At 41.5% G+C, this 13,500-nt stretch overlaps 1 protein-coding gene across 10 annotated transcripts in view; it reads left to right on the top strand.

Annotated features, from left to right (window-relative positions):
• Positions 1 to 13,500, top strand: part of DZANK1 (double zinc ribbon and ankyrin repeat domains 1) — a 74,786-nt gene that overhangs the window by 41,365 nt on the left and 19,921 nt on the right. For 6 of the 10 annotated variants that reach the window (XR_007150690.1, XR_007150688.1, XR_007150686.1 and 3 more), the window contains 4 exons: positions 381 to 473; positions 9,090 to 9,272; positions 10,093 to 10,257; positions 11,607 to 11,814. Coding sequence is in view for 1 of the 10 variants with exons in the window: in XM_047851284.1 (XP_047707240.1) it covers positions 381 to 473; positions 9,090 to 9,272; positions 10,093 to 10,257; positions 11,607 to 11,814 (649 nt within the window). In the remaining 9 variants the exon portion in view is untranslated. The remainder of the gene's footprint in view (positions 1 to 380; positions 474 to 9,089; positions 9,273 to 10,092; positions 10,258 to 11,606; positions 11,815 to 13,500) is intronic. The other 4 variants (XR_007150689.1, XR_007150692.1, XR_007150687.1 and 1 more) reach the window with 2 other exon arrangements.

Here is a 13,500-nt window from a genome sequence, read left to right as displayed (position 1 = left end):
GCGCCTGGGTGGCTCAGTTGGTTGAGTGTCCGACTTCGGCTCAGGTCATGATCTCGTGGTCTGTGAGTTCGAGCCCTGCATTGGGCTCTGTGCTGACAGCTCGGGGCCTGGAGCCAGGCTGTGTCTCCCTCTCTCTCTGCCCCTCCCCTGCTCATGCTCTGTCTCTCTCTCTCTGTCAAAAATAAATAAACATAAAAAAATTTTTTTAATTATTTTCAAATTTCTGACACTGTTTATGTTGTAATTCCTAAACAAATCCTGAGTGTTAAAAAAAAAAAAAAGGTCAATAGATGGCTGATTGACTGAAAAGACTGCTCAAGGATTTCTTTGCATGGTTGTTTGCTCAGAGGAACATGTTTTTCTTATTCTTTCTTTTTAAGGAGAAAATAATCTGCCGCACCTGTGGCACAGGGAATCCAGCTCACCTGAAATACTGTGTCACCTGTGAGGGGGCCCTGCTGTCATCACAGGAGGTGGGTTGACTGCATGTGTCAGTCCTATACTTAGTGTCTGCTAAATGTCTAGCATTAATAAGAATGAAGAAATGCAACCTGCAGAGGAGGGAAGAAGTGGCAGAGTGGAGAAAGACACTGAAAGCAACATTTCTCAATGTGGAGAGGACTTTCTATATTCACCAAAACAAAGTTGTTTTCAAAGTCTTAACTTCAGCGGGGAGTCAATAAAATCAGCAATTTCTTACAACTTCACTTAGTAACTTTGCATGGAAGGCTGGCAGTAGCCAGTGGGAAAGTGGACCACTTATAATTCTTTCAAAGTCAGAAGTATGTCTTTTTTGGCCGTGCCATGCTATTTTTTGAAATTGAAAGCCTGGTGGGTACCCATTTCTGGATTTTCTAGCAGCCTATTTTGAGTATTCAAAGTGAAGGAACAGGAGTATGGACAACTTAAATACAGTGAATGGTTCTATTTAGGTGATTGGTTGTTTATAAGATGTTTCTGGTGAAGAGGAGGCTTTAAAAATGACTTCCAGGTGACTGTTGCCCTAGCCTAACGATAGATACCAAAAAGGAGCTGGCATTTACTAGCCAACTTAGAAGAAAAAACTTGCTTCCTTGGGGCCATTGTATATATTTTTGAGTGTTTGGGGGTTTGTTCTCATCTCAGAGAGATTCCTTTGGAAATTGGACAGACGTGTGATGATTCTCATAGGGTCTGTAATATATATAGATGTAAAAATACATAGAACTCTAACATATAGGATGGAGGGAGAGGGATATGAACCAATGGTTGTAAGATTTCTGTATTTTATCTGATGAGGTACAGTAATAATTAATTAGACTGTAAAAAGGTAAAAATCTATATTTTATGGGTTCCTGGGTGACTCAGTTGGTTAAGCGTCCAACTCTTGATTTTGGCTCAGATCACGATCTCACGGTTCATGAGTTCGAAACCCACATTGGGCTCTGGGCTGACAGTGTGGAGCCTGCTTGATATTCTCTCTCTCTCTCTGCCCCTCCCCTGCTTGCACTCTCTCAAAAATAAATACACTTGAAAAAAATCTATGTTTTAATCACTAGGGCAACTACTCAAAAAGAATGCCAAGAAATACAGAGAAAAAGCTAATGGGAAAATTCAAATATAATTCTAAAAAGTATTCAAATTACCCCCCCCCAAAAAAAGAACAGGAAAGTAGGAACAAAGAAAACAAAACAAATAGGAAAAATACAAATCAAATAATGAAATGGTAAGTCAAAACCAAAACATCAATAATTACATTAAATTTTGTGGACCAAACATTTCATTGGAAGGTAGTGATTGTCACCATGGATTTCTATAAAAAGAAAAAACAGGGACTCCTGTGTGGCTCAGTTGGTTAAGCATCTGTTGATCTCAGATCAGGTCTTAATCTCAGGGTCATGAGTTCAAACCCCGCGCCAAAAGAAAAAAAGAAAAAACAACTCTATGCAAGCCACAGACAAGACCTAACTATGTAGACTAAAAGTAAATATACAGTAAAAAATTCCATGTAAACAATGTATACAAGAGGGCTGGAGTGGCTCTATCAATATAGGAGAAAATAAGTTTCAAGGAAAAATATATTATGAGAGATAAAAGATATATATATAGTGAGATTGTTATTTTGTAACAATAAAAGTTAAATTCATCAGGAAGACATAACAATCAAAAACGTTTATGAGCCTACCAAAATACATGATACAAAAATTGGCAGAATTAAAGAGAGAAGCAAACAATTTCAGAATTATAGCTGGGGGTTTTAATGCCCCTTTCTCAGCATTTGCTAGAACAGCTAGACAAAGGTCAGCAAAGGCGATTAGGGTCTGTGCAACCATTCACTTTGACTTAATTGATGTTTCTAGAATAATGTACCCCCAAATGATAGACAACACACTCTTTTGGACATGGTTAGCATTGAATGGGAGTGTATTATCGGTTCCAGAACAAAGTACCACAAACTGAGTGGCTTAGAACAACAGAGATTTATTGTCTCACAGCTTTAGAGGCCAGAGGTCCCAAATCCAAGTGTTGTTGGCAGTGCTGTTCTCCCTGTGAGGCTCCAGGGAAGGAATTCTCCCATAGTTCTCTCCTAGCTCCTCCTCTCCCCTTCTGCTCTCCTTCTTGGATGCCATATATTCATCTGTTGAATTGTTTGATATAATTTAAGGTCCCTGAGGTTTTGTTCATTAGAAAAAAATCTCTTGTCTGGTTCCAGTGGTGGGCTACAAAGCTCTGTGCCAGGTAGTTGGTTTCCTTTTCTTAGAGTGGGTTTCAGGCTTCCAGTCTGGTCACCAGGCAGCTCCGCCCCACCCCGCCCTGCCCTCTGTTGTGGTACCTGTACAGGAGTCTGAGACATCCCTTTCCAGAGTCCCAGAAAGGAGACTGAAGGGTACCTAGAGACTCAAACAAATCAGTCCAGAATGATAAAAGAAGGTCACCATCAAATGAGATGATGACCGAGGAGTCAGAAGTTGTCCTAATATCAGCTCCCCAGGTCCAGGTTCCATCAGAGAGCCTCTATGAAGACTCTGTCGAAGACCATGAGACCATGTCCCAAAGGAATCCTCCCAACGCTGCAGCCTCCTGGCAGACGTTCAGGAAATTCCACTATGAGGATGCAGCTGGACCCAGGGATGTCCTCTGACATCTCCAGAAACTTTCTGGACAGTGGCTGAGACCTGATATTCAGACAAAGAGCAGATTGTGGAGATGCTGGTACAGGAGCACTTCCAGGCTGTCCTGCCCGAGGAGCTCAGATCTCAGGCCCGGAGATGTCAGCCTAGGATCAGAATCACTGCCACTGGGTTCTTGTGCAGCCTACATGTGAGAAGTAACCAGAGGTTCACTTTGTTGTTTCAAGAGCCAACTACAGTGATGGGGAAACGTGAACCTCAGTTTTTTTGAGCTTGCCTTTGACTAAATTGTAAATAAGACTCCATCAAAACCCACATTTGGATGTCTGTCTGCCTGAGACTGCTCTAATTCCTGGGACTGAGCTCCTGTTAGGACAACTAGCCTGTTGCTTGTTTTTGCTCTGTTGAATGCCTCCTTTTTTGCACTTTCTGACATGCTTTACTATGTTGTTATATATCCAAAGAAGTAATTGCCTCAACTTTCAGAGTTCTTGATTCTTGCTGTGGTGGCATCAATGGAAGCTATTGTAACCCCGTCTAGTAACTTTCATTTGAGATGTCCTTGAAATACTGAAGTTTGGTCCTAAAAATCGTTTTTTCTCTTCTTTGCATTGTATAATTTCTTTTTTTTTTTTTTTTTTTTAGCTTTTTAATGTTTATTTTTTGAGAGAGAGAGAGTGTGAGCTGGGAAGGGGCAGAGAGAGAGGGAGACACAGAATCTGAAGCAGGCTCCAGGGTCTGAACTGTCAGCACAGAGCCCAACCTGGGGCGCAAATCCACAAACTGCGATATCATGACCTGAGCCAAAGTCAGACTTTTAACCAACTGAGCCACCCAGATGAACCAAATGTATTTCTTTTTTTAAAAAAATATTTATTTATTTTTGGGAGAGTGCAAGTGGGGGAGGGGCAGAGAGAGGGTGACAGAGGGTCCAGAGCAGGCTCCGCACTGATGGACTGATAGCAGAGAGCCCGATGCAGGGCTCGAACTTACGAACCACAATTATCATGACCTGAGCCGAAGTCAGATGCTCAACCAACTAAGCCACTCAGTTGCCCCTATAATTTCTTTCTTTCTTTTTTTAAAATGTTTATTTATTTTTGAGAGAGAGACAGTGCACAAGCAGGGGAGGGGCAGAGAGAGAGGGAGACACAGAATCTGAAGCAGGCTCCAGGCTCTGAGCTGTCAGCACAGAGCCCGATGTGGGGCTCGAACTCACGAACCATGAGGTCATGACCTGAGCCGAAGTCGGATGCTCAACTGACTGATCCACCCAGGTGCCCCAATTTCTTTCTTTAAAAAAGTTTATTTTATTTATTTTTGAGAGAGAGATAGTGCAAGCAGGGGAGAGGCAGAGAGAGAGAGGGAGAGAGAGAATCCCAAACAGGCTCCACACTGTCGGCATGGAATCCGACACAGGACTCAAACTCATGAACCGTAAGATCGTGACCTGAGCTGAATCAAAGAGTTGGACACTTAACTGAATGAGCCACCCAGGTGTCCCTACACTACATAATTTCTACTGCTCTCTCTTCAAGTTCACTTACTTTTCCCTTTACCATCTCCTTTTAGCTATTAAGTATATACAGCAAATATTTTATTTCAAATGTGTTTTTCTGTTCCAGAATTTTCATTTGTTTCCCTTTCCATTGTTTCTATTTCTCTCCTGAGATTTCCTAACTTTTTATTCATTATGGGAAGAATGTTTGCTTTAAAATTCTTTTTCCAATACCTGATTTACCCTAGGGTTGGGCTAAATTGATTTTCTTTTCTTTTGAGAGGTATTAGTTGTAATTCATTCCAGGCAATGAATTCCCCAAACCAGGTATACATATTATTGCCTGCTAAAGCAAAGCAAAGCAGAGCAAACAACAAACCCAGCACTCATCAGAGGCTAGTAACAGAATTCAGAAGCTCCACAAACTAAGAGGTATAATGCTAAGATCCAATCTAAAATTCCTTAGCATACTAACAACCAAGAAAACTGGGGGTTTTTTAGAGGTAGGGGGCAGAAATTCTGGTTTCCGTTTAGATATGTTGTCTTTAGCTGAACTTCTTTGAGTATTCTGTGCCTGCATCTTTCAGGGGTTAGTAAGAGATGTGAGTACAGAATTTGGGGATCCCCTCTCTGTTTCTTTTCTTTCTGGGAGTTCCCACCTCTTCAGTAGCCAAATACTTCACAGTCTCAGTTTTCTGGTTCTCCTAGTCAGAATTCTGCCCTTTCCCCACTGTTTCACATGCAGTATTTTAGCCCCAGGCTCAAATGAAATTAATTTTGTATAACTCCCCTCCTCCTTGTATGTACTTGTTACAAGAGTCTATCTGCTTCTGTTCATTATCCAGTGCCTTCAGAAATTATGAGAAGATTTGATAGTTTTCTGGTTGGGAGTCATTTGGCATGGTCTTATTCTGTCATTACCAAAAGGAAAATCTGCATAGTTTTTTTTTAATATTGTTTTAATGTTTATTTATTTTTGAGAGAGAGAGAGAGAGAGAGAGCGAGAGCATGAGCAGGGGAGGGGCAGAGAGAGAGAGGGAGACACAGAACTTGAAGTGGGCTCCAGGTTCTGCGTTGTCAGCAACAGAGCCGGACACGGGGCTTGAACCCACGAACTGCAAGATCATGACCTGAGCCAAAGTCGGATGCTTAACTGACTGAGCAACCAAGCACCCCGGTTTGGTTTTTGTTTTTTTTTAAAAGATGATTTCTGTTACATAATATGTGATGTGGCTTTTTTTTTTCCCTAAAAAAATATACTACTGAACTGGCAAGTTGAATAAGAAAACCCATCTATTCTCAAATCAAGTCTGATACAGCTTTACTCTTTTGTTGATTATTTTTCTTTTATTCCTCTGACTGAGCATGGTTTCAGACTTTATGTCACGCTCTCATCATGAAATCACACTTTGTAGTTTTCCAAGGTGCTAGAGAGAAAAATAGTGAGATTAAGAAAGCATAAAAAAAGAAGACAGTAGTGTTTTGGAATTCTTGGAGTGATCTTGCTGATAAATTTAAGTAAATTGTCAAGCAAAAAATGTACCTTCTCAGATAATCTGAACTTCTTACATAAATAGTAAAATAATTTAAATTGATTTTATTACCTGTCAGTGATGTAGTTGTTTCTGGGTCTCACATCAGCAAAACTGTTTCAGGAACAATTACAACATTGAATTTGTTTTCAAAATTTGATTTCTATTTGAAAGGTATATCAGAGTTTGGATGTCACAATGAGGGTATATATCATTGAAGTGCTATAAAAGTAATAATGTGTATTCATTCTGATAGCTTATGTCTTTTCTTTGTTTAGCAGCATTACTATGGATGGGTTAAAATAACTTTTCTTTCTTTAAAGCAATATTATGGGAGAAAATTCCACTTGAACTGTAGATGCATTTAAAAAATTTTTTTAATGTTTTTTTTTTTTTAATTATTTTTTTCAACGTTTATTTATTTTTGGGACAGAGAGAGACAGAGCATGAACGGGGGAGGGGCAGAGAGAGAAGGAGACACAGAATCGGAAACAGGCTCCAGGCTCTGAGCCATCAGCCCAGAGCCTGACGCGGGGCTCGAACTCACGGACCGCGAGATCGTGACCTGGCTGAAGTCGGACGCTTAACCGACTGCGCCACCCAGGCGCCCCTTTAATGTTTATTTTTGAGAGAGAGAGAGAGAGAGAGAGAGAGAGAGAGAGAGAGAGAACACAAATGGGGTCGGGAGGGGTAGAGAGAGAGGGAGACACAGAACTGAAACAGGCTCCAGGCTCTGAGCCATCAGCACAGAGACCAACGTGGGGCTTGAACTCACAGACCATGAGATCATGACCTGAGCCAAAGTCAGACACTTAACTAACTGAGCCACCCAGGCACCCCTAGATGCATTTTTTTAGTGGATGCATTTAAATAAAAGATCTGAAGGCTTTATATTTATTTTTTTATGTTTATTTATTTGTTTTGAGAGAGAGAGAGAGCACATGTGCTGGGAAGGGGCAGAGAGAAAGGGAAGGAGGGAATCACAAGCAGATTCCATGCTGTCAGTGCAGAGCCTGATGCCAGGCTCAATCTTGTGAACTATGAGATCGAACCTGAGCCAAAATCAAGAGTCAGATGCTTCTCTGACTGAGCCACCCAGGCACCCCTGAAGGCTTTATATTTAGAAACCCAGATCAACAAGTGTTATATCAAAACCCTGTTGTAGCAGTAGGATAAATTGAAATTTAAGTCTGAAGCAAAAGCGTGTAAAGAGTTTCTCTTTTGATTTGTCCTGGGGAGTCTCGTTCTAATTGCACAGAAATGGGATAAGGGTAATTGTATGCAAAGAGAGATCTTCATTCTCAGTCTCTGTGGACATTGAGGGCTAATGAGACCTCTTTCTGGACAGATGTCTGTTTTAGGATAACAGAACAGTCCCCAAAGTAAAAGAGGATATAGCTGGGCAAATAAAGCAACTAAAATATTCATCTTAGAGGAAAAACCATCCTTTAGAAAATGTCTCCCCTAGTGTGCGCATTCTTAGTTTTATACATGGAACAGGTGGCAGTTATCAATTGAATCAGTTATTCATTGATTCATTCATTCAGTAACTGAATGACTTCTATGTGCCAAGGTGCAAGGTACTGTCTTAGTGGGGAAAAAATGTGAAGTATCCTTTCCCTTAAAGAAATTAAGATCTAGTGAAAAGCAAGAGAAGGGAGGGAAGCTGACATATGGAACCTGACCCTGTGCCAAGCACGCCTCCATACTTAATTGACATTAACCATCTGAACCCGTCCTACAGACCTGTGAAAAGGCTGCATGGAGTCATGGATAAAGGTCAGGCTTTAGAATCAGATGGCCTATGATCAACTCTCACCTCTGTGTCTCGGTTTCCAACCTCTGTAAAACACAGGTGACAATAGCACCCACCTCACAGGTCTGTTGTGTGATTTGATGCGAGACTACAGGGGCAGTGCTCAGCATGGTGCCTGCATACAGCAGGTGATCACGTAGCAGTGACGAATACTATCATCCTCATTTTTGTCTCATGAGAAAATCTCTTACTAGTCAATAAATAAATAGCAGGAGTAAAAATTCTCATCCAGGCCTACCTAACAAAGTTTCAGAAATTCTCATGAAAAAATTCTCTCTCCTCAAAATAATTCTTTTCATGTGTCAGGAGTGGAAAATAAATTCACATTCCCAGATGGAAACCAAAGCCCTAAAAAAATAGAAGATACACCTCAGTTTTGACACCTTACTAGCATGGGTCTGCTTATATTCTTTTTTTTTTAATGTTTATTATTTTTGACAGAGAGAGAGAGAGAGAGAGCGCACGCGTGAGCACACTCGTGCATGTGAATGGGGGAGGGGCAGAGAGCAAGACAGAGACACAGAATCTGAAACAGGCTCCAGGTTCTGAGCTGTCAGCACAGAGCCTGATGTGGGGCTTGAACTCACAAACTATGAGATCATGACCTGAGCTGAAGTTGGACACTTAACCAACTGAGCCACCCAGGTGCCCCAAATTCTTTTTTTTTTTTTAATCCTTATTTATTTATTTTGAGAGAGAGAGAGAATGCACGTGAGTGGGGGGGAGGGGCAGAGAGGGAGGGAGGGAAAGAATCCCAAGCAGGCTCTGTTCTGCCAGTGCAGAGCCCAACGTGGGGCTTGATCTCATAAACGGTGAGGCCATGACCTGAGCTGAAATCAAGAGTTGGGTGTCTGTCTAACTGACCGAGCCACCTGGGTGCCCCATACATTCTTTCTTTAAAAATGTTGTCATAGTAAATCAGGAGCAGGCTTACCATGTTTGGTATTAAAGATACTGAGGAATATCAAGATGCACGAGCCACCGGTTTCATCTATTTGCTGTGAAGTAATATGTCCTCTTTGTACTAATGTATTCATTAGTGAAGCTTATCATAGTTTTATTCTTTGGGGCAAAAATACCTTATTTCCAGGGTTTGCACTGATCTGGGGATTTTTTTTTTTTTCTGGATTCAGAGGGGGATTGCAGAATCTAATATTGATCTGCCTATTGATAAATGCCATTGCATTCAGCAGCCCATGCGCAGTGAAGATAAAGCCCCTCCTCCCCCCACTCAGAAAGGGGAGACCATTTCCTGCTCCAAGTGTGGTCGCAGGAATCGCCTGGAAGCTTGCTTCTGTGACTGGTGTGGAGCCACGGTGGGTATTTTAATCTGAGTTTCTTGGTGCTGAGGCTTCAACACCACCCTAGAGAGGCCCAGCTCCTCCTCTTCCCCTGCCCTACAGAAATCACTCCTTGCGATTTGAAGACTACCACTTATTTACCTAAGACTCCGGAGACAGAGATACTTCTCTTAAATTGAGAAAGCTCTGTCATTGCTGTTTCTTTGAGGTTAAACTTTTCCTATTTCTATTTGACTATTGGTATTTCTTTTATGAATTGTCTGCTTACTTTTCTAATAAAACACTCAAAGTCATTTATTCAAATAAGTGTTGCATGTAAATAATACAAAAGGTTTCGTGTGAAGGGTTAGTCTCCCTTCTCATCCCAGGCCTACAGAGCCTATCCCCAGAAGCAGTCACTGTCACCTAGTGTCTGAGTGTTCTTTGAGCCGTTCAGTGTGCTAATAAGTAAACTGGTAGTTTACTATGAACACTGGCTCAGTTCTTTTCACCTAGCAATATATCTTATTTGTAGCCTCTCATTCTTTTCAGTGGTTCCGTAATATACCACTTTCTGTATGTACCATGATATATTGAGGCCATCCCTATTGCTGGACATTTAGATGGTTTCCAGTTATTTTCTCTAAAACCACAATCCTGTGGGGAATGGTCTTAAATATACTTGCTTTGTGTAATTGTTCATCTGTAGGACAAAGTCTAGAAGGTAGACTTGGGGTCAGGGGTATAGGCATATGTTATTTTGATGGCTGGGGATTGTATGGTATGAGAATAACTTACATGGAAAAATTAGGACTCTAATATTTATGAAGATGTAAAAATATTTTCTATCCTCTAGCCAGGCATTTCTGCCTGCTACTCTGTTTGCCCCAAATGTGGGGCCAGCAATCACCCATCTGCCCGATTCTGTGGTTCCTGTGGTATTTATGTGAAGTCCTTGGCAAGACTTAGCATGGATAACAACCTGGCTCTTGCTGCTGGAGAACTTCGCCCTTTTGCTGAGGTGAGGCCTCCACTGTAGTAAGAGCTGGTGCCTGGGGAAGAGCTTAGGACTCTGAATTTGTGTTCTCTACCTTGGGGATCAACCCGGGGAGAGAGAGCCAAAATACAGACTTTTCACATGGATTTTCAACTAGGTGTGTAAGTAAATTCAACCAATTCAAGTTTTCAACACTCAAGTGATTTCGTCCGCATTCAAAGATCTAAGGGTTTATCTGTAGTAGATTGAGGTCTAATTGCATTTGGAAGACTAATAAAAATAATGTAAGTTGATATAATGTCATGAAGGAGAAGTGGATTTAAAATACATGAGACAGAAAAAAAGTAAAATAAATACATGAGACAGAATGTCCTTCTCGTGCATTTCTCATGAGGCATACTAGGAACGTTGCTCCCATTGTTTTATGTTTTAGAAAACTTACATCGGGTATATGAAATTGCTGCTGCTATTTAAAACAACTGCATATAGTTTAAGGAAAATCTTACAGGGTTATTTTCAGAATGACTTAATCTCTAACCAGCTTGATATTAGCCTTTTGTGAATTTCTCTAGGCTAGATGAAGACTTCTCAGGTTTCTTTTTAGGTCTTCATTAGAAGAATGTGAAGATTGATAGTCCTTAGAATGCACATGCACTCAGTAATTTTGCACTCATTTTTAGGGAGTTCATGGCCTTCTTAACCCAGACTGAGACTTATGGATCCTGGGAGTGTCAGTAGCCCATATTGACACCTTTGTGCAAATGAGACCAAGGGTTCTTTCTTCAAGACACTAGACTGCCATCTGTTGGAAACTGATTGTAATATACTAATTTTGTTAGACATTTTCTTCCACCTACCAGAAAAACTGTCCTAATAAATTTGCAAATATATGATGCCTACCATGTGAATCTTAGCTCATTAGATGCAGTGATGTTGTGCAGTACACGACCTACACAACCTTACATGATGGTCCTCTCAAGTTCCCATGTCCAGATGCAAGAGTGCCTCAGAGAAAATACCGGTCCCCAGTAGTTGAGTGTGGATGAGTAGTAACTCCATTGGATTGTAGAACTGAGAGGATAGATTTCTTTAGGGCCTCGGGCAGCAAGACAGGGAATATTAGTTTAGTTGATTTGTTGAGTTTGAGATAGTAAATGGCCAAGCAGAAGAGGCTGGCTTTATGGGTCAGGCTGGGAGTTCCTGGGAGAGACAGACCAAGGAAGGCGAGGCAAGGGCTGAAAACCTCTTTTTAGTTCAGAGTACAGTTTCTTGGAGATATTTTTTACTTCTGATTAGAATTCTTTTCTATAAGTAATTATGAAGAATTAATGAAATTATATTCTAGTATCTTATGTTTTCTGCCTTACTCATAGCCCCGATCTGCCTGGCAGTCCCTAAATGTTCCTTTGCTCAGACCTGAGGCTGGGACTCGGAAGGACGTGGGCACACAGACTACTGGCCTGTTCTACCCATCTGGTGCACTACTGGCCAAAAAGGAACTGGAAATGGCTTCTCAAAAGCAGAGGCAGGAGAAAATGAGTGACCATAAACCTCTCCTCACAGCTGTCAGCCCAGGAAGAGGTGAGAGGAAAAAGTACACTTTCTTGTCAGGAGGGAATTCCCTCTTTCTCTGAAAGAAAACTGCATTTTTTTTCTTCCTTTAGCTTTATTTCTATACATAAGTAAATCCCTTTGGGGCGCCTGGGTGTCTGAGTCGGTTAAAGCATCCTACTTCAGTTCAGGTCATGATCTCACGGTTTGTGAGTGCAAGCCCCGCATCAGGCTTTCTGCTGTCAGCACAGAGCCCACTTCAGATCCTCTGTCTCCCGCTCTCTCTCTGCCCCTCCCCCACACCTCTCCTAAAAATAAACAAACATTAAAAAGAAAGAAGTGGGGTCCCTGTGTGGCATCCAACTTTGGCTCAGGTCATGATGGCATGATTCGTGACTTCGAGCCCCACGTCGGGCACTCTGCTGTCAGCTCAGAGCCTGCTTTGGATCCTTTGTCCCCTTCTCTCTCTGCCCCTCCCCCACTGGTTCTCTCTCTGTTTCTCTCAAAATAAATAAATTAATTAAAAAAAAAAAAAAGTAAATGGGTCTCCTGGGTGGCTCAGTCTGTTAAGCGTCCGATTTTAGCTCAGATCATGATCTCACAGTTTGTGGGTTCGAGCCTTGTGTCGAGCTCTATGCTGACAGCTCAGAGCTTGGAGCCTGCTTGGAATTCTGTGTCTCCCTCTCTCTCTGCCCCTTCCCTGCTCGTGCTCTCTCTCTCAAAAATAAGTAAACATTAAAAATAAATGAATGAATGGATAAATGAATGAATGGAGTAAATCCCTTGGGGTGCCTGGGTGGCTCAGTCGGTTGAGTGTCTGACTTTGACTCAGGTCATGATCTCATGGTCCGTGAGTTCTATCCCCGCATTGGGCTCTGTGCTGACAGCTCGGAGCCTGAAGCCTGCTTCAGATCCTGTGTCTTCCTCTCTCTCTACTTCTCCCCTGCTCATGCTCTGTCTCTCTCTCAAAATAATAAATAAACATTTAAAAAAAAAGTAAATTCCATCGTTTTTCTTTAGGTAATTTTCCTTTGTATTATAGCTCTTCCTTAAACTTTTAGTACTCTGATGTTTTGACTCATAGCCCCATCATCTAGTTTGTAAATCAAATAGCACATGTGGATTGCAACTATGATGGTAGAAATGTTGTTAGTCTGTGTCATTATTGCTCTCTGCCAATATCTCTCTCTTTTTACTGTTCTAAAATTCACATAACAAAATTCACCATTTTGACAATTTTGAAGTGTACAATTCAGTGATAGTACATTAGCAGCAGTATAGAAACATTACCACGTCCAGAACATTTTCATCACCCCAAAAGTAGTCCTGATACTCTTTTTTGTAATCACTGCTCACATCTCCTGACCCAGGTGCCTGGCAACCACAAATCTACTTCCTGTTTTTTATTTTTAAAATTTTTTTTAATGTTTATTATTTATTTTTGAGAGACAGAGTGCAAGTTAGGGAGAGGCAGAGAGAGAGGGAGACACAGAATCCGCAGCAGGCTCCAGGCTCTGAGCTGTCAGCACAGAGCCCGACGTGGGGCTCGAACTCATGAACCGTGAGATCATGACCTGAGCCAAAGTCGGATGCCTAACCGACTGAACCACCCAGGCACCGCTACTTTCTGTTTTTATAGATTAGCCTGTTCTGGACATTTCCTGTAAATGCATCTCCTGCTTGCCCACAAGAAACCAGAAATCCAGACTCTTGTGA

Source organism: Prionailurus viverrinus, chromosome A3, assembly GCF_022837055.1.
Source record: "Prionailurus viverrinus isolate Anna chromosome A3, UM_Priviv_1.0, whole genome shotgun sequence".
Classification (NCBI taxonomy): domain Eukaryota; kingdom Metazoa; phylum Chordata; class Mammalia; order Carnivora; family Felidae; genus Prionailurus; species Prionailurus viverrinus.
The sequence above is the reverse complement of the archived record's forward strand: the minus strand, read 5'-3'. Positions and strand labels throughout refer to the sequence as shown.